We start from the raw sequence: 19,809 nt of genomic DNA, 5'->3' as shown, positions 1-19,809 counted from the left end.
TATGGGGATCAAATAATTCCATCTTGCAGCTCTTCTAGACTTTACATACTCAACTGACCGAAAGGATCAAATTCTGACGGTTAAACAATTCATTTCTTGCGGTTTGTGATGCTGAAATATTTATCTTTCATTTTATAGATGCGTATTTCACAATGTTAACTTCTTCTTGGGCCGCAGTGCATCACGTGACGATGTAATTACACAGTTTGTCCACTAGGATAAAGCCTGGCACTCTTCCAGGAGGCCTGGAGCAACAGCTGAGGCTGAACAGAGAAGATCTGAGTGAAGTCAGCACTCAGCAGAGACCCTGGTTCTGGTTCTGGTTCTGGCTCACTGTCTCCTCTCTGTAACGTTACGTTCATGAAGTAAAGTCCAGTTCCCCTCCAGCTCCAGTCAGCAGCCAACAGAACAGAACCTGGAGGTCCGCTCCGGATCACTGCTGCAGTCAGGCTGAAGAGATAGTCGTCTCTGAGCTCTGCTCCCGTCGGATCAGAACAGAACCTGATGTGTCTACATTTAGATGACAGGTGTGAACGAGGCCGCTTGTTTCTGTGGTTCTCTGTTTGATCTGCTGATCTTCGTCTGTGTTTCTTCATGAATGATCTGTTTGCAGCTCAGTTTTAACTCTGTGTGGTCTCCTTCTCTTCAGTTCCACCTGCAGCCAGATTGTGCGTTCATGTGTTAATAAAAGCGTCTCGTTTCTCCTCGTTTGTGTCTGTAAAGACTTTGTTTTTTATCTGGCTCAGTTAATTAGGTGTGAGGATCGGCACTCTTTCAGTTTCCACATGCAAAGATGAGAATTAATCTGCAGCGTCTGGAAGTTAATGAATTTATCACAGAGCGACGACGACGACGCAACTTCAAACGGAGATTAATGAGAAGAAGACAGTGGCATCTGAGTGGACTCTCACATCTCCACAGTAAACGCAGCGCTTACGCACGTGGAAACATTTTACAGTGTCTTCATTAAGAACAAAGACTCTGAATGAAAACCATGTTGAGCTCACGGACGCAGAGCAGAACGAATCTCTGATGATAATTCTGCTTCACGTTATCTCGTTAGTGATGTTTTCTGTGACGAGCTTCTATCTTTAGCTTCGTCTGTGATATTAACCGCGTCAGACAGCAGCCGGACATTTAATTAGGAGTAATAATTTAATTCGGGTTCATTGATGACGAATGTTTTCCGTGACAGAAAAACAATATTTTCTTGGTAAAGCACTGACACACAGCAGGACTGTTTCCAGTGAATCCTTCAGATTACATCAGAGCATGAGGGATACTTTCACATTACAGTCATAATCTGAGGTTGTGGAATTAGGAGATTAATGTAAAAGACACCAAGTGAACAACAAACGTCTCTGAGCCGGCAGGCATCAAAAGTTCAGCTACAGATCAAATGTTTGTCTGTTTGTTTGTCAGATCAGTTCAGGAAAGTTCAGATGACTTAAAATCAGACAGTAAAAAATAAACCAATCGGCTGTGAGCCAGAATCATCTTTGGTTAATCCAACACTGAGATTAGAACACACATCCAAGTTAAAGAGCTTCACAGACGAAAAATCAGTTTCCTGCTCTCACTTTCATAATTCATCCATCTGGTAGAAACTCACCAGCTTCATTCTGCAGTTAACAGGACAAATATTATGACAGAATGATGTAAGACAACAAAGTCTGTGTCATAATTATCATATTCAAAGTCAAAATGATCAGACAAAAATTAATAAATGAGAGATTAAAAATTTATGAGTTACTGTGAGAAAAATCATCATTTAACTGATCTTTTATTTATTTTTTATTGGCTTCATATTCACAGTTCAACTGACAAACTTAAATTCATTTATTTTAAATAATAATAATAATAATAATAATAATAATAATAATAATAACAGCTGTCACTTCATTATCAAAATATTTTTTTTTAAAGATGTTTTTCTATATTATCCTGTAATTAAAAAGACATATATAAATAACGTTTTTAAATCATAAACTTGATCATTAAAATATTTATTAGAGACATTTTACATTTTTGACTTCATTCTATTCAAATATCTCAACTGTTGTTTTTACTTTAATCTTTAACTTTAATATCAAAAACATTTTTCTTTACTACATTTATTTATTTTTTTATCGATTAATTTTTTTCTCAACATATCTCTTAAAATGTTCCAGCACATTTTGTCTAACTTTATTTCTTTCTCTTTTTGATTTCTGGTGTCTTTTTCAATGACTTTATCATTTTTGACTTTTTGACACTTTTACACTTTTGATTTTAATCTAAGTAATGTAATGTGATGTTTTCTAAACTTTAAAGTCTTAATATATATATAGTATATAAAATATATAGTTTTAAATTCAAGTTCATTGTACACTTTTTGTTATTCTAAAGATTTCATCAGGGATTTATTCATCTTCAGCTTTAAAAACATTTCTGTTCCTTTTTAACTTCATTCTGACAACATCATGATTTTTCTCTCATATTATTATTGTATCTAATAAGCTCTGGCTCAAACACAGCAGTTTTTCATTAAACTGGATGAATCGTGGACGCAGCCGAGCTGCCGCTGCTCCGACAGTTTCAGGTCGGTGGACGAAGAGGAAACGAGTCACAGCTGCACGAGGTGGAAAACTTCATCCTTCACTTCCACACACGAGCCTCCTCATGTCTTCCATACGGACGGGAATCGAGGCTTAACGTAAAGAAAGAAGCTTTCTGGTGATGCAGTGACTCAGTTTTGGCTCAGTGGAGGTTAAAGTTCCAGACTGGTGATGAGGAGGAGGAAGACGGACAGTCAGGATGTAGAGAAGGACGAACGTTAGTCACTGAAAGGTCGCAGCTTCCACTGAAACTTAACATTTCTCCTGGAAGTTCCACTAACGTGTCCGGTAGATTTACTTGATTACTTCCATCAGACAAGTAATCTGTGCAGCTGAAACACTAATGACCTCGTTATACTGGTGGACTTTAGCCGCTAAAGTTAGCTCAGTCTGAACAAGCTAACGCTGCTGCAGTCCAACAACATTTCCAGTCACTGTCATTTTAATGAGCAGGATTGACTGACGTGTCTGTGATCATCCTCCAGGTTCCACACGTTAGTTATAATTATATTTGTGTTGATAAGTTCCTTTCAGTTCCAGGAACATTTGGTGGTAATGTTCAGTAGAAGCTGCTCGGCATCACGGACAGCCAGCAGAGGCAGTCAGCAGCGTCTGGCTTCAGCTCCGTCCTCACTCATGAAGGAGCGTTTGACCCCAAAACCGCGACCCTCCGCTAAACATAGAGAACCTCAGGCCAGCTGGCACGGGTGGAAACTAGAGCGCAGTGCTTTCGTGTTGGAGATTAGGAGGGATGCTACGCAGGCGTGGGCAGGCGTGACGAACCAAACCACTACTACCATGTTTTGAGGAGGTTTTTCCTTTTTTTCCTGTCTGGCAGCAGGGGGTCATTACTTAATAGAGTAGAATTAAAGTGAGACACAAACAGAGAAGATAGACAAAAACACAGGCGAGCCAGACTGCTCTGTCTGTGTGAACACTGTTTTCATAACCGGCTTTTAAATGAACACGTTAATCTGCCTAAGTAAAGTTCGGGTCGTGAAGGAATAACATTTTAAGGTTGAATTTAACATGTAGGTTTTATTGCCGCGCCTCAGTGACGCGCAGGAGGGTAAAAAATACTGCGAGGAGGATCAATCTGTCACAAAGTGAGAGGAAGGCAACCACCAAAACCACAACTGCTGAAAAACACCAAATCTACCGGTTACGGACGCAAAACAACGAGGAGCGCTCACATGTGTCATTAGTTTAGACTTTGAATTGTGAAGTGAGGTTGTGGCTGCTGAGGGGAGGAGAGGGGATGTGGGAGGGAGGGAGGAACAGATAGAGTGAGTAAGTTCATCCACCTCATTACAATCCAGCTCCATGGATTCTTCTGCTAACGTGAGGCGGTGATGATGCTGATGACCACCGTGTGATGTCAGCAGGAGGGCCTGACCTGTGTTTATAAAGCTTTACGGACCTTCACAACAGAGCAAAGAGTGCAGAGACTCCAAGACACCAGAGGAGCTTCTCCTCAGGAACAACCTGCGACAAGCGACCGAGGAAGTCTAATTTCACACGTCTTCAGTGGATTCTTGATATTCTGGAGACGTCAGCAGCTGCGATACAGGTGAGTGAATATCAGCTAAAGTTTTTATGTTAGTCTAAGAAATATGTATTTTGATGATGGATCTTAAACTGCATCATCAAAGTATGAGAAGGAGTTCTGTACTTGTTTGTCAGCTGCTGATGGACCGGGTCAGTGACAGAACCTCTCCTGATTTATTGCTGTTCATCATGGGTTCATCATTGTTGGACTAAACATAGAAAATCGACCACTGATGGAATAGAAAAGAAGAGATCTGATCCGGACTGGATCCAAGATCATTATCCACATTGTACAAATGATTTATATTTTATCGTCGACGGCTCATAACACCTCGTATCAGTTCCACCACTGGCTCATTGTTTAACAAACCAACTGTGAGAAAAACACAAAGTCCGAACAGCAGAGTGAGAATATGAGTTCTGACAGAGAGGTTAGTGTGAATACAGAAGATTTATTTATTTTGTATTCGTCATTATTGTGTTAGCATTATTAAAGTGGTTTAATTTAACCGTTTTCACCTGGTCATTAAAACTGATACAATAAAAAATAGGACAGCTTATCACTTCTGATCAGTTATTATCAATATGGACCAACATTAAAACGTTCTTAGCTGCTTCTTAGCTGTAGCTCTACAGAGTTAGGTATTATTAAATGCCTTTATTTTGCTGAAGAAAATATTGATTCCTTGAAGTGAAACAGTGAATGTATCATCATATTTTCAGTGTGTTGTGTTTCATGTTAGCTTGTTTAACACCTTTTCTGCTTTAATACGGCTTAATGTGCTAAATTCATTTTGTTTTAATGTTCATTTTCAGTGTTTTCTGCTCAAGGTTTCCGTTAGCTTGTTAGCTTGTTAGCCATCTTTCTGTAATCCAAAGTGAAACATAGCTGTGGTTTCACACCCTCACTAATGAGAACTCTCAACATGTCTTTGCTAACGAATCCAACACTTAAGGTTTGAATTAGCCTTAAAACACGTTCAGTAGAAGTCAGTGTTGAATATCTCCAGTGTCTCCTTTTACTGCTAATTAAATCATGAGCCTAAAGCCATGAAGACTGTGTCCAATGACAACTGTTAGGCAAGTCAGAACTGCTCTGAACCACTTTCTGTCCCTCTCCATATTCTGATCCAGTTTGCTGGCAGCTCAGTGCTAACCATAATCAGATCTAATTGAGCGCAGGGACCTTGATTGCCTTGGTGGGATCCAAGAGTGACACACCAACAGATTATGTACACCCATATGGTGACATCTGCAAAAGTGGCCCAGAGACTCAGTGAGACAGACTGCAGGCGCCTTCCCTGCTCTCTGAATGCTGCTGCTTGTTCGGTGCTGCAGCTTCACGCTGCGCTAACGTGCAGAAACGTTCATCTGCCAAACGGCTCAGAGATGAAGACGACTTCTGCTGAGTGCTGCTGTTCCATTTTAGTGACTTCTGCTGACATATGATGTCTTATTTAAATCTCAGTGGCTGCGTCAGGAGTCAGAATTCAATCGAGTGTGTGAGCATAAAGAGACACAACCCACTGCTCAGATTCAACATTTCAGATTCAGATTAAACAAAACCATCCAGGACGGTGCTCTGCTGCGTATAACAGCATCCGTCTCACCTGATGCTTCTGCTCTGACGTCCTCGTCCTCTCCCACAGCTCCGCCCTCGCACTCGCCAACCTGGAGAAATCAAAACTGGGATTTAAAAACCAAAGAGGAGCTGCAGCTGCTCCAACTGCTGAACAATGTGCTATTAATCTATGAATATAAAGTTGCAGACAGTTAGAGGAAGTAAAACGTTTTGACACAAATAATCTTATTAGAGCAGAAAATGTCATAACTTGACAATAGAATGGAGATTCATCGTTATTTCAGCACCGATACTGATTATTATTGATATTTGGAACCAACTAAAAACCTTTGGATCAAATTTAAAATAACCTTTCTCCTAAAATACTCAGCGTAATTCAGCGTTCATAAGCTTTATCTCGTGACATGCAACCAATCAGATTCACAGAGCGCTGACTGCATCACAGCCACAATGTTAAATTAGTCTAAACTATGTGACAGTGACAGAATCGTCGTGTTATCGGCCAGTGAAGAAGGACAGTTAAACTAGGAAAGTCAGTCTAAACTGACGCTCTGGTTCCAGCGACCCGGCTCGGTCTGTTTGTGTGGGCTGCACTCTTCTCATTATATCAGATGGTCACAGGGTTCTGCTGCAGCTCGGCAGCGTGCAGAATGCGGGTCTGTGGTCTGACAGCGGTGCCGGAGCATGTGCCGTGTGGTGGGCGTGTGTTGTGTTCTGTGGGCGAGAGGAGAACGAGCGGCAGGGAGACGGAGTTTCTCAGAGTTTCTGTCCATCCCCAAAAACAAATAAAAACCAGAAACGTACATTCCTGAATTCTTCCGTTAAAATCTGTCGCGGCGGGGCCGCAGAGGAGGAGGGTCGAAGGTGAGCCAGAGGTTAAACTGAGTGAGAGGAAGGCCACCCCTGAGAGACGGCTCATGGTCTCTTCATCATCCCTCAATCATCATCATCCATCACCCGGCCCCCCCGACGCTACTCGCACTTTTCCATCATTTCGCCGGCCGACCTCCGTTCCTCACCCCGAGAGCTCCTCCGTGATTTACTGGCGGTCTCACAGCTGCTGTACAAACTGCCATCACGTCTGTTAAATGGAGCCTGAGTTCACCGAGGAGCATAAACACTTCATCTTATACATCAGAACAACTTAAAGTGGAAATGGAACCTGAATTTTTATCAGAAGTCAAACCTTTAAATCTGCTTTTATTGGGATTAACCCTTTAACACACCAGCACATTGGCATCTTCTGCATTAAGTTAAACAAACTGACTGTTGTGTGTTTTGTTCATGGATCATCCCTACATGTTGAAGCTGGTTCACTACTGAGTCTAATAAGTCAACAAAATAACCTCATAAAAGGTCAAGAAAGGAAATATTTAATATTTTTTCTTTCTAAACAGAAAAATACAACCGTCCACCGTTTGACTTCAAGTTTCTCAGACGAGTTTAATCACCTAGTTAACTCATCGTCATCTCACTTCATTCAGTCTGAGGTTTGTTTCTGAGGAAAACAAGTCAAATACTGAGAAAATTATAACTTAATGCACCTCAATCTCTACATCTGAAGTGGACGAGCATGTGGAGGCTGTAAATCTGGTCCCAGATCAGGTTGTGATGTGTTCTGTCCTGCAGACTGTGATCACATGGGACTACGACACTTCACCTGACTTCATATGATCGTGGAGGAGATGATGACTGGGTTTATGTTTTTAAGGTGAACTGCTCCTTTAAAGAATTCAGTGAGCAGCAGACTTGTCTTCTCATTTCTACACAGTGAGAAGTGATTTGCTGGTGGTCGCTGTGACCTGACGGGGTTAACGTCCTATCAGAGAGCTGGGGGGCCTCAGGACGGAGTCAGGACCGCTGATGGGGGCAGTAACAGTACGGGCCTTTGTGAGGAGAATTGTTTTTAAAAGCAGAGGCAGGAGAGGCGGGGGGTGCGGTCGCAAAGATTAAAAGCGGACATTTGTTTTGTGCATGTCGTGCTCTGCCAAGACGCAGCAATTTTCTATGAATCTAAAACAGCTTTCCTGGCTCGGACCCCACAAGCTGCCCGCTGCCAGGAAAGACTTTTTTTCTGGTACCTGTTTACATGCAGGTAAAGCGGCTCTCGCAGGAGAAGCACATGAGATCTTTCTTTCCAGCCGAGCCAGCGAGCGGCACGAGGTGGGCGTCCGGGGAGGCGGGAGGGACGGCGACAGGTACTCGCTCCCACCGCTGATCCCCGACACTCCTCCTTTTGTTCCAGAAAAGATCTGCCCGGACTCTGTGTTCCTGAACCGACTCCAACCAGAGGAGCTCATAAACTGGAAGGAACTTGACTAATTTGCAGACAAACTGGGGGGAAAACTACTCCCATGATTCTCCCTGGCACCGATCACTCACCATCAAAATGTGACCTGGAAGGAACAATGGACTCTGTTCATGATGCTAATGAATGAAAAGAGGTTTGTTGCATCATCACGTCCAGGCTGCATGTTGAAAGCCTCCACATTCAGCAAATAATGTCTTCATTGTTTGCTTTCATGTTCATACGGTGACCTTCACCGTGCAGCTGCCGCGTAAAAAATCACTGACCAATCAAAACACCACAGTCGAGCTCGCCACTCAGCATTGGATCTGTCCACACAGACGGCGCGTCTGTCCGTTCACTGCCGTCATATTAATCCATACTCAGTTTTACCAAACCCACGTCCGTATTTGTTCGCGTTTTTCAAAAGCTGACGGATGAAACTGAGCAGAACCTCAGAGATGGTGGTGGGCGGTGTAGTTCACACGAGGCGACATGTGACCGTTTGTTAGTTTCAGTATTGGTTCTGGATGATACTAGCTGGTGATCACAGCGGAGCGTTCAGCAGCTAAAGACACAGATATTAACCTCAGGCCAGAGGCCGAGATAAAGCAGAGAGGAGAGTGGACATGAATCATCTCGTTGATACAGAACAATATTACAACTGTTCGCTAACAACTTATTGTTTCCATTATGTGACCGAAATGTATATTTGTTGTGGATATTTAGGTTTATTTGGTTTACAGTGACACTCCAGAGTCTGTCCGTCATGTTTGCTGATCTGTTTAGATTTCTCTCTTTGGTAACTAACTACTGTTGAGATGCTCTTAATCGCAGAATTTGGTGTTTAAGTGTCACACAAACCACAACTGTTGTTGGTACACGTCTAAATGATGTTGTGGGAAACACTCAAACACAGAATAATTATAAGTTGTGTGTTTATTAGACGGGCTGAGCGACACTCTGATCTCCACAGGTACGCCCTGGTTTGGACGGAGATCACCGACTGTTTGTGCAGTTTAAAACAACTCAATCAGTCATTGTGTAACATTCAACAGAGAGCGCAAAGAAGAAGTCTTTGTGTGAAGTCGACATCACAAAGAAGTCCACTGGCTAAAACGTCAGGCACATTAATTGTGTGTGTGTGTGTGTGTGTGTGTGTGTGTTTGTGTTGTTCTTAAAGCCAGTCATCACACAGAACAGGGATAAAAATACAACAACGCATAAATCTCCAGACTTGTGACATGATGGTGCCACATGCTTGTGTAAACATTTTTTCCCACACATGATTTCCACACAGATTTCTGCCTGACAGATAAATGTGTGTGTGTGTGTGTGTGTGAGATCTGTTTTTAATTGTCGGAGGCGACAGCTGGAACACATTGCTGATATTTCAACACATGTCAGTCAGAGTGACGGAGGGGAATAATGGCGCTGCTGCCCGCAGTGTTTGTCTGCGTCTTCCATGTGTGGAGGTCAACTCAGGAAACTCAGATTCCTTCTCCCAAAGCCTTTATGTGGGATTATTTCTCACATTATTCTGAAGGATGACATTTTTCGAGAACAAAACTAGACCCTCGTGAAGAAAGTCGATGCACTCTTTTTGATTCCACCAGTAGGAGTCACCAAAGTCACGCGTTTCTAAAATCCTGCATATAGAAGCTTTAACTTCATCTTAATCCTGGAAGTGTAAATAAAATCATCCTGAAACATCTTCACCATCTGGAGTACAGACGAGGTTTTAGGCTCCTTTGAAAGGTTATAAGATGAATGTTCTGCTCTGTCAGTGCTTCAGTTAATAATCTGTAATAGTCTGAACAAACTGAATTATATAATTAAAATACTTATAAGCAAAAATGAGATGCAACTGTCTCTGTGAGCTGGAAAACACAATGGCTGCACATCATGTTGTCTTACATGGTCCAATTCCAAATCTAATAACAATATCACTAAAAATAAACCCTTGTTTTTATAAGGAAATATTAAAGACGCCTGATTAAAAATGACAAGCGTTTGTCCTCAGAGTCGCTCTGCTGACAGAAACAGTTCTTTATTTTCATTGTGCTGAGCTGAGCTGAGTAAAAACTAAACTACTTGAGTAAATGTACTCAGTTTCATCCCATGCCAGTCCATTCCATACTGTGCCAGTCATGAGCACGCACGCACACACACACACACACACACACACACACACACACACACACACACACACACACGATTAATGTGACTGACGTCTATTTAAACCGCTGTGGAAACATGTTTCCACCATCTGCACATCAGACAAGGTGAAGCGTTCATGATACACATCTTCTTCTTCTTCTGCTCATCTGTTAGCTCGTTAGCTTTAATGAACTGTCATCATCTGCTGCTGCACACAGATCATTACATGTGATCACTGCAGTCTCTGATCTGATCTGATGTCAGCTTCACTCCACTACACTGTGGAGGCAAACTCTCACTTTCACCAAAGCAACATTTTAACACTGCATCTTTACTTGTGTGTCCTTTAAACAGCACTGGAAGTGATGCATTACTCTACACAGACTGTAATATTGAACTAATACGTTTCATATGAATGTAACCAGTTTGATGTAATGCAAAACATTTTGGAGGTAACGTGAGTGTTTCAGAAGCTTGAGAAGCTGTTGTGTGAACAACGACAGTGTAGAAATGTTCCTGAATGTTCTCAGACGGGTCAGAGTTCAGCCTGCCAGGCCTCATCACCTCCGCTCACACGTCAGCGTCGTGTCCGCAGGCCGAGCGTTTTACCTGAACAGACCACCTGACCGCTCAGGTCGACGGTGGGCAGATAAAGGCCAGCGATGGCCCAGAGTCACTGCTGTGACGCAGACGACAACCAGCTGTCAGTGTGAATCACTCACACAGGAAATACCTCCCAGTCTGACTGAGGCAAGAGCGTCCAAGACGACAGAGTCACTTTGTTATATTCAAATCAGGGAAATCAAACAAGCTAAACTCAGTTTTCTACAACCTCGTCTCAACATGACGAAACAAGAGAACTATACATTATCTGTGAGGAAAGTAAAGATATTGTGTTAATATTACTCTAGTAAAAGTAACGGACTGATTACGGACCTGAGTGATAAGATTCAATATTCTGATGACTGTAGATAAAATACATTTATTTACAAATGTGCTACTTTGGCTCTGACGCAGAATGTAATCTGCAAAGTAACCGGTAACTAAAGTAATAAGTAAATAAATGTGGTGGAGTAAAAACTATAATATTTGCCTTGAAATTTCTTCAGTGATTTCGGTGACCAAGTCTCTCTGAGATCACCAGTCACCACCACATCACCAGACTCCATTAACAAATGTAGTGATTTTAAGAGCTGCTGACTTAAAACAAACTTTATAAACTCTGTGAAACTCTGTCTCTGACTCATTCTGCATTATTTGGACCTTCTTGTAAATTCAGCAAATTGTTTCATACAGAGCAGGAAGTGACATCGTAAGTGTTCGCTCAAAACACACGTCAGCATGCGTTTTAACTTCAGGTGTGAATGGACCGGTTCTGATCGGATCACTCAGGTCAGGTGTAAAACCAAACTTCAGTCTCTCTCTCAGCACCCGTCCTCCTTAACATTAGAGTCAGTGGCTGTACTGACGCCCACAGAGCAGATTATAACTCTGTTTATCAGCCAGTTCCTGATTTAAATTAATGTGTTTCTAATTTTAGTCTGTTTGTGACTTTTAATAGACAAACTGTTTCATATAACAGCCAAACACATTTTAAAAGAAAAACAATGAGAATAAAAATGTAAAATGATTAAAAACAGCTGTGACATAAGAACACTGTGAAGATGTTCCAGCTGGATCAGAGCCGCTCAGTGTTTGTGTTGTTGTTGTTTGTGTTGCTGTCTGAGTGTTTTTGGTGATGAGTGAACGCTCGGTGTTTTCTGGCCCTGCGTGTCCTCCGTAGCTGCAGCTGTGGCTCGGCTCAGTCTCTGTGCTGCTCGAGTGCCACCTTCCTGTCTGACTCGTCCACACTCAGTGGGCTGAGACATGATGGAGGCCCTCCTCTCTGTTAAGAAGTCCTCCCCTTCCCTTCGCCTCTGACCTTCTCAGGCACTCAGGCAGCATGCAGCAAACGCTCCCATCAGATCGACCTGCAGCAGCCGCAGCAGCAGCAGTGCAGCCTCAGCTCGCTCTGACACTCACCTTTAACCGCGGGACACCTGGACGACTGCTGGAGCCGCAGCCGGACTTCTTCTTCTTCTTCTTCACTTTGAGGAGTTTGTAAACTGAGGAACATAACTTAGAGCAGTGCAGACGAGCTCCTGGATGTCTTTTGGCTCGTGGGGATTTTTTTTTTCCGCTCCCCAAGGTGTCATCACCTGGATTTGTGTTGGAAAGTCTGACTGGAAAGTTTGAGAAAGGACATAAAATAAATAATTTTCTTTATCTTTTCTCCGTGCGGGACAGACACTGCTGTGGGAAAGTAAGTTTTCCAGTAACTCTTCTTCTTCTCCCTCCTTTTGTGTCTCTGTGTTTAATTTCAGCTTTGTTGTGGCTCCACTCTGTGAAACACGCTCGACTGGTTTCATCTCATGTGAAGCTGCGTTAATCATTTCAACGAGCCACAGAGGAACTGTTTGAGTCGGCAGGTTTAGAGACAGACGGCGAGAGACGCATGTGAAGATAAATGTTCATGTGTTTGTTTGTCCACAGAAAGATGTTCTGCTCCCGGAGAGTCCTTCAGCGCTGGTGCTTCGCTCTCTTCCTCCTCTGCTCTCCGGTGCCACACTACGGACGACCCATTGATGCCCTGAGCAGCAGAATGTAAGTCTGATTTCTGGACACTTTTCAGCCTGTCTTCACTTCAGTCTGTGCTCCTCAGTCCGGACCTGAGGGGAGCTGGAGTGGAATAAACCTCCAGATAATCTTTTTTCCCATATTTGCACATTCCCCCCTCCCCCCCGGCGTGGTGGGCGAGCAGTGGCTGGAAAATGTGTTCATATGTGAAACGTGCTGAAAGTGTTTAGTTAGCCCTCGCCCACCTGTGTGTTTACATAAAGCAGAAACCGTCTCCGTGTGATAAACTCCCGGCAGCTCCGCGGCCTCTGAGGCTTTCAGGCTCCCGTCCTCTGCCGTCGCCGTCCATCCCTCCGCAAACACTTTGCGATGGAGGGAAGTGAATAATGCTGATGTTCGGCTCGGCCGCGGACCAAACCAAACCTGCCGCCCCTGCTGAGGTGTCTGATGCCAAACAGAATAAATGTTCTTTCAAGTTGCTGAACGCAGTCTGAGAGCGGCGCAGAGATGATATCTGTGAGATGGAACCAGTTTAATGAAGCGGTGGAGATGCTGCTGTAAACAGTCTGAGGGAGAGTTTCTGGCCTCTCTCAGGGGAGAGACTTCACATCTGAAATGCATTTTGGTGGCGGCGCTGGAAGTTCTGGAGAGTCGAGTCTTTAAAGTGATTCAAACCGTGTGTCGTCCAGGTTTAACGGGTTGTGTGTGTGTGTGTGTGGGGCCTGTTCTGCTTATGTCAGGGGAAATGGAGCTACAGCCGTTGTGTGATATGAACTTAATAGGATTTTCAGGACGAGGGTTAACGCCACCTGAGTGGAAAAGAAAACACGAAGTACGATGAAAAGCGCAAGATTGAAAATGACACGGCGGTGGGAGTCGGTGACCTCCGACCTGAAACAGGACGCAGAATTCAGGCTTTTTAAAATGAGATTCAGCTGAATTTAGACCAGAAAATGATGTTAGACTCTGGGAATCAATTAAAAGTAGTCCAACGCGAACAAAGTTGCAATCATTATTCTATCCTAAAAAATCAATTTGATTAGGATTCTGAAGATTTGAATACCAACTGACATGAATATTTGCTGCCTTTCTTACATGACAGTAAAGTAAATATGTTGGCCGAAAACAAACAGGACATTTGACGTTTGCTCTGAGAATCATCTATGCTGAAAAACATCTTTCACAGTTTTTGATGATGAAGCTCGTCTGTCAGCTCCAGCTCTGCCTCGAGTTTGATTTCTAAAGCGTTTCAATCTGGAAACTTTGAGTAATTTACAGTGTTTTTCTTCTGTGAGGACGCAGCCTGAATGACACTGTCCAAGTTTTGATTTAAATCAGGAGACTGACGCTCAGTTTTTGGGGCCGATGTTGATTTCTTGGCTAATATACAAACATCGCTTGCAACGATGCCTAAAATGTGGTAATCAATCACCGTGACCAAGAGTCAGGATCACTGACGGTTTTAAATTAGTCTTCTATGAACATAAAAAACTGATCCATCGGTGAAGCCTGAGGAGGCGAAACATTAAATAGGACAAGGACATTTGGAAGCCAAATTCTGCTAATTAAAGACCAAAAAGAATGAGATTAAAAATCTAAATTATAAGAACAAATATCAACACGTCTCATAGTTTTTTTCGAGGGAATATTTTTCTCATCAAACTGAGTTTTCATGTTCTGGTGGCGGTAAGGAGCTTCCACAGCCATCGTCACACTGCTGGTTTTACTTCTTCCGCTGGTCTCCTGCAGAGAGAAACAATTAGGCTCAGGTAGGACGGGGAGCGTTGGAGCTCTGCCACCTCAGGATGTTTCAGGGCCATTTTCCTCCTCCTCCCCTCGGCTGGAAGCTGTTTGATGTGAGCGTTATTAAAGGTAAAAACAGAACCGGATCAGTTTCACAGGCGCTGTGCTCGCAGGCCTTTTCTCCTCAGACCTGAGATTTACAGGAAATATCTGTATGCATATAAACACTGGCTGCTCTCAGGGGCTCCTCTGTGTTTGGGAGGCGAGTTTTGTTCAGGATATTATTATTATTCAGCAGGAAAACACACGGTGATCCCGGGGGAGCTGAATCAGAAGAGAAAGTCCTTTTTTATTTGTCCATGTGGTTTCATCACATTTGGTCCATGTGGTTTCAGGTTTAAGTCCTGATGTTGCAGCAAAACCTCCACGACTGAATCCAAATCAAACTGAAAATGATTTGTGTGAAGTTCGGCAGAGACACCCTCCAGATAAAGCCGCAGTGCATCATGGGAAGCAGCCTGACAGCTGAAGGGCGGCGCTGAGCTCTAATCAGCCGCTGCTATCTCCCACTGAAGCCAGCGTGTTTGTGTGCTCAGACACCTGAAGTGTTTGGCCGGCGTTGGCGCTCGCTGGTTCCCAGGCTTTGAGCCGTGCCCTCTGCCTCCATGTTTGTCTAAGAGTTCAGAGTCTGAGTAACGCGACACCGCGGCAAAGCAAAGCCCGAATCCTTGTGCTGCTCCGACTGCATCAGGAAAGATAACAGGTGGTCCCATCTGGACAGGATCAGAGCTGCTGGAGCTGCTCTGCTGCGTCTTTCATGCCCTGAAACTTTTTGACTGATTGTTGTTTCAATCACAATCTGTAATCATATCAAATGTGTCACCGAGCAGCTCGGTGCTGGTTTCCAGTCCAGTGTGTTTTGTAGCTGCAGGTTCATTAATCAAAGGTCAATCCTGACATCTGAAAACACAACAAATTTCAATGAAGTTTGATGTAAAGTTCAGCCAAGTGTTGTGTTTGGGTTCCTGTGCAGACAGCACCACCATGTGGCTGTTTGGTGCTGTAGCGCCACAGACTAGAAGTTACAGTCCTGCTTTAAAAACCAGAGGTTGTGAGTTTGAATCCATCCGTCCTGTTTAATATTTAAAGTCCTGCTTTTCCACCTGAGCAGACTTTGACCTCATTGTGTTGTTTGAGAGTGACGGCTGTCTGTGTGAGCCTTCAGCAGCAGCCTGGTCTGTTGTGGGTGTGGCCTACAGAGACCAGGCTCCATAGCTCAGGGGTTAGAGCACTGGTCTTGTAAACCAGGGGTCGCGAGTTCAAATCTCGCTGGGGCCTAATCACTTTTCATGGCCTCACTCAGAGCAAGAATAGCTCATGTACTTTATAAACTTCTAACTGGACACGTAATACTTCATGACTGTTCACCTGTAGATGGTGCTGATGGTGTCACATCGCAAAATATTTAGAAATGTCAATGTAGTTTAGTGGAAAACTCCACCGAGTGCTTCTTACTGTGCTGACGGTTATACAACAAGTAATGTGAATCACAGTTATTTTCAATGCAACCAGACTAATTCATACAGGTATTACTGCGATATCCTCTGTGTAGAAAACTTATGAAACAAATGCTGTCAGTCAGATTCACCTTTCACTTTGTTCACTGCATGGTTTGGAGTGAAGGGAGGCACTAAAAATGATACTGGACATTTCTGTTGTAAATCACCTCAAAATTTATTTACCTTTGTATTAATTCTCACATTTATTTACTTTCCCATTATAGTTTCCATTTTATCTATTTAGTTTAGTCATTTTTAAAGCTACTTTTATTCCTGTACTTATTTGTGAGATAATACAAATAAGATACACAAATAAATTAATATATAAATTAATTTACTAATGACTAAATGGTAAAACAAAGAGAAAGTAATTAAATGCCTATATTATTAATTTTAAGTTTGGTACATTAATTGGCATAATTATTTATTTTCTATGCTGGTAGTTTCAGTCGTCACATTACTGGTTTGATATTCAGCATTTTCCTGATTACAGTTATTTATTTTTTTATTCAGTTGCAGATAAAATAAATACAGTTTTAAAAAGTGCTACTTGGGCTCTGATGCAGAATGTAATCTGTAAGGTAACTTGTAACTAATGTAATCAAATTAATGTAGTGGAGTGGAAGAATAAAGTAGCAGTAAAGTATTAAAGTAAAGCAGAAGTACCTCAGAATTGTACACTAGATCAGATGATGTGCCTTTATTGATCCCTCGTAGGAGAAATCCAACAAACTATTTAAGTAAATGTACTTAGTTACATTCCATCGCTGCCCTTTGTGTAGATATTTCATTCCGTAAATACTGAAATATATGTTTGCAGATGAATATTTGGTGCTTGAACTCTTCTTGTGACACTACAGACGCTACAGAAGCCTTGTGAAGTACTTTGCTCTCCGACTGATCTGAAGTTCAGCCACATGAATTCTTGCTATTTTCATTTTGGAGCATTTGTGCTTCCAGATCGATCCCTGAGCTCCACGTTAACATGCAGAGTAATGAAAAGTGAAGGGCCAAAGATCGTATGAATGAACAATCGAAGGGAAATCTGGCACTTTAACATGAAAAGAAAAAAAGAGGAGAAAGTCTTTTGGACCTCCTTGTGCAGGGTGGAGATCTTTGGTATCAGTTTTAACAACCCTGGGAACAAATTCAGCTCCTGCGGTTCGATGAATCATGTCAGTTCACTGATCGGATGCAGCAGTGAATCATTGGAAATCTGCTGGTCTGTTTGAAGCCTTCACTGTCATTCTTGTGCTGATGCTGCCCTCTGCTGGTCAACTGAGCATCCCAACTCACAAAAGACCAAATACTCTCTCGTAACATCGGTGATATGAACTTTCTCAAAGCAGTTTATTATGAGGCAGGTTTCAAAAATGTCAGTGAAGTTCAATGCAAAGACATTTACTTTTATTTATGCTTTTAAACTACATTATTTAATTAAGAATCTACTTTCAAGCACAACTTTCTCTCAACAGAGGGTTGATGTATTATGTTCATCTGTCAGAAGTTTATTTCCAAAGAAATGTGGAGGCCAAAACACTCAAAATTGTTGGAAAATTGAATGAAGTTTGGTTTAAAGTTCTGTCACTACAATCTCAACATTTAAATTGTAAAGAAGTATTTTTACACAATTTCTCCCAATATGAAGTCAAAGAAAAATCCTTAAAACAAACATTTTGTGTGTGATCTTTTGCAGAAAGCGGTCTGTGACTCACGCTCAGCTGATGCACGACAAAGGCCGGGCGCTGCAGGACTTTAAGCGGCGCATGTGGCTGCAGGAGCTACTGGACGAAGTCCACACGGCGGAGGTCCGGGACCTCCCGGTCCAGACCACCAGCGGAGGGGGAAGCAGCAGCGGCGCCGGCGTCGGGCTGCCAGGGGTCGGACTGGGCATCAACCTGAGCACCACCGGCAGCACCCTGCACTCCAAACCCCCCGGAGGAACCAAGAACCTCCCCATCAGCTTCAGGCTGGAGGAGGAGGAGGGCACCAACCTGCCGCAGGACACAGAGCAGAACAAGAATCAGACATACAAAGACGGCGTGCAGAAAGTAAACGGCAAGAGGAAGAAGAAAGGAAGGTCTGGGAAGAGGAGGGAGGGAGAGAAGAGGAAGAGGAGGGCGCGCTCACTGGGGTGGAGGCTGGAGGACGAAGTAGGAAGTGGACTCCACCTGGAGTGGAGGTCTCTGCTCGGCCTGCAGAGGGCGCTGCTTTAAAACGCTGTCAGTCTCTGACAAAGGTGAGTCTGCAGCTCACACACTGATGGAAAGTACACTTGTGATTTCAGAGAGTAAATCTTTAGAGCTTCTTTAACTTCCGACAAATTTATTTCTCATGAACAATTCAATTCTTGAAATGCAAGTTCAGCACTTCTTAGTAATCAGATTAACAATTCTGGATCCATGCTCCAGACATGCTAACTAGCTATACATTTATACATGACATACATAACATTTTAAACACATATTGCATTTTTAATCAGTAATAAGGGAGCACTCTAGTTTGGGGGATATAATGTAAATATAATATAAATACTATGCAGAATTCACTGAACTTAATTTAAAGTTGTTATATTAAATAGAAATAATTCATGTTGAAATATAAAACGTGAACTGACAGTTTTGTTTCTGTGTGTTTGTGTTCCAGAAGCCTGCGGACAGTCGGACTGGACTCCTAAATACTCACGTTACAGTGTCCTGTAATAGTGACTGTTTGGAAAGAAATTGGAAAATATTTATTGTCTGTAAATATTCTAAATATAGCAGAATAAATAGCAGAATATGATAAAAAAAAAAACCAAAAACTTATTTGATGCTCTGTGAGGCAACAGATTTTAATCTTTGTGAATCCTTGCTTTTTTTCTTTTTATTCCAGTTATGTCAGATTTTTTTTGCGGTAATTTATTTTGTCTGAATGGTGTATTTATTTTGTAAATGTATCGAGGTGCTGCTGACCTTCTATATTTTTGTACCATATTGCACTTTAGATATATAAATATAAATATATATACCATTAATTTGTTCATTGACTTGTTCATGTGGTTGATTGAAATGAAGAAAAAAAAACAACGGTCGTCACTCTGTGTTATCTTCCAGTCTGATTCTTGACCTTTCGCTCTGTTCAGACATCCAGTTTTTTGTTTCTCTGCTGCTGATCATTCGGATGTTTCCAGCTCTGATCGAAGCCGTTTGTTGTCTCACGTTTGTGTTCGACCCTCCTGCTGCCTTCACTGACTCTGTTTCCTCCACGGCCCGCTCTGCTTCTCAATGCCAAAGTTCAGATTTGTACATAAACCAAACATGGCTCGATATTGTTGTTTATGGCACTTGCACTGAGATGAACACCCTGTACTGAACGGATTAAACATTTGACAGTATCCTTCTCTCTGTGTCCTGTGTCTTTAATGTCCTGTTAATGGTAATAACATCAGGAACCTGGATGATATCACATTATTATAGAAATGATAACACTGTAATGAAGAAGACATGTTTGGTCTCTGTTAGCCTGCCAATGTTAGCAGCTGATGTCTGAACACACCGTCTGTTTCACTGAACCAGTAACACAACAGCACCAGACTCCCTTAACAAATGTGTCAGTTTAGTGAGTTGTTGAGTTGGAGACACTTTATAAACTCTGTGAAACTCTGTCTCTGACTCATTCTGCATTATTTGGACCTTCTTGTTCATTCAGCAAATGTTCTACATGAACTTCTTTCTG

The 19,809-nt window shown here is 42.5% G+C and overlaps 1 protein-coding gene, 1 long non-coding RNA gene and 1 other non-coding gene across 12 annotated transcripts in view; 2 read left to right on the top strand and 1 right to left on the bottom strand.

The window, feature by feature from the left end:
* Positions 1–17,944, bottom strand: part of LOC119032553 — a 111,509-nt gene extending 93,565 nt beyond the window's left edge. For all 9 annotated transcript variants that reach the window (XR_005078928.1, XR_005078933.1, XR_005078931.1 and 6 more), the window contains exons 1-2: positions 17,808–17,944; positions 5,756–5,816 (exon numbers count right to left, since the gene is read on the bottom strand). This is a non-coding gene — a long non-coding RNA (uncharacterized LOC119032553). The remainder of the gene's footprint in view (positions 1–5,755; positions 5,817–17,807) is intronic.
* pthlha (parathyroid hormone-like hormone a) lies at positions 4,149–19,456 on the top strand. 2 transcript variants are annotated; one of them, XM_037121854.1, is made up of 4 exons: positions 4,149–4,167; positions 12,707–12,817; positions 17,789–18,331; positions 18,739–19,456. In XM_037121854.1, the coding sequence occupies exons 2-3, from the start codon at positions 12,711–12,713 to the stop codon at positions 18,306–18,308; spliced, it is 627 nt and encodes a 208-aa protein (XP_036977749.1). In that variant the 5' UTR covers positions 4,149–4,167; positions 12,707–12,710; the 3' UTR covers positions 18,309–18,331; positions 18,739–19,456. The 2 variants fall into 2 exon arrangements, with proteins under 2 accessions (XP_036977749.1, XP_036977748.1); XM_037121853.1 differs by lacking the exon at positions 4,149–4,167 and adding an exon at positions 12,125–12,476.
* On the top strand, positions 15,799–15,871 carry trnat-ugu. The gene has a single exon. It is a non-coding gene; the product is annotated as a tRNA-Thr (tRNA).
* Positions 19,457–19,809: the final 353 nt, after the last annotated feature.

Source organism: Acanthopagrus latus, chromosome 14 (assembly GCF_904848185.1).
Source record: "Acanthopagrus latus isolate v.2019 chromosome 14, fAcaLat1.1, whole genome shotgun sequence".
Taxonomy (NCBI): Eukaryota; Metazoa; Chordata; class Actinopteri; order Spariformes; family Sparidae; genus Acanthopagrus; species Acanthopagrus latus.
This window is presented reverse-complemented; position numbering and strand designations above follow the sequence as displayed.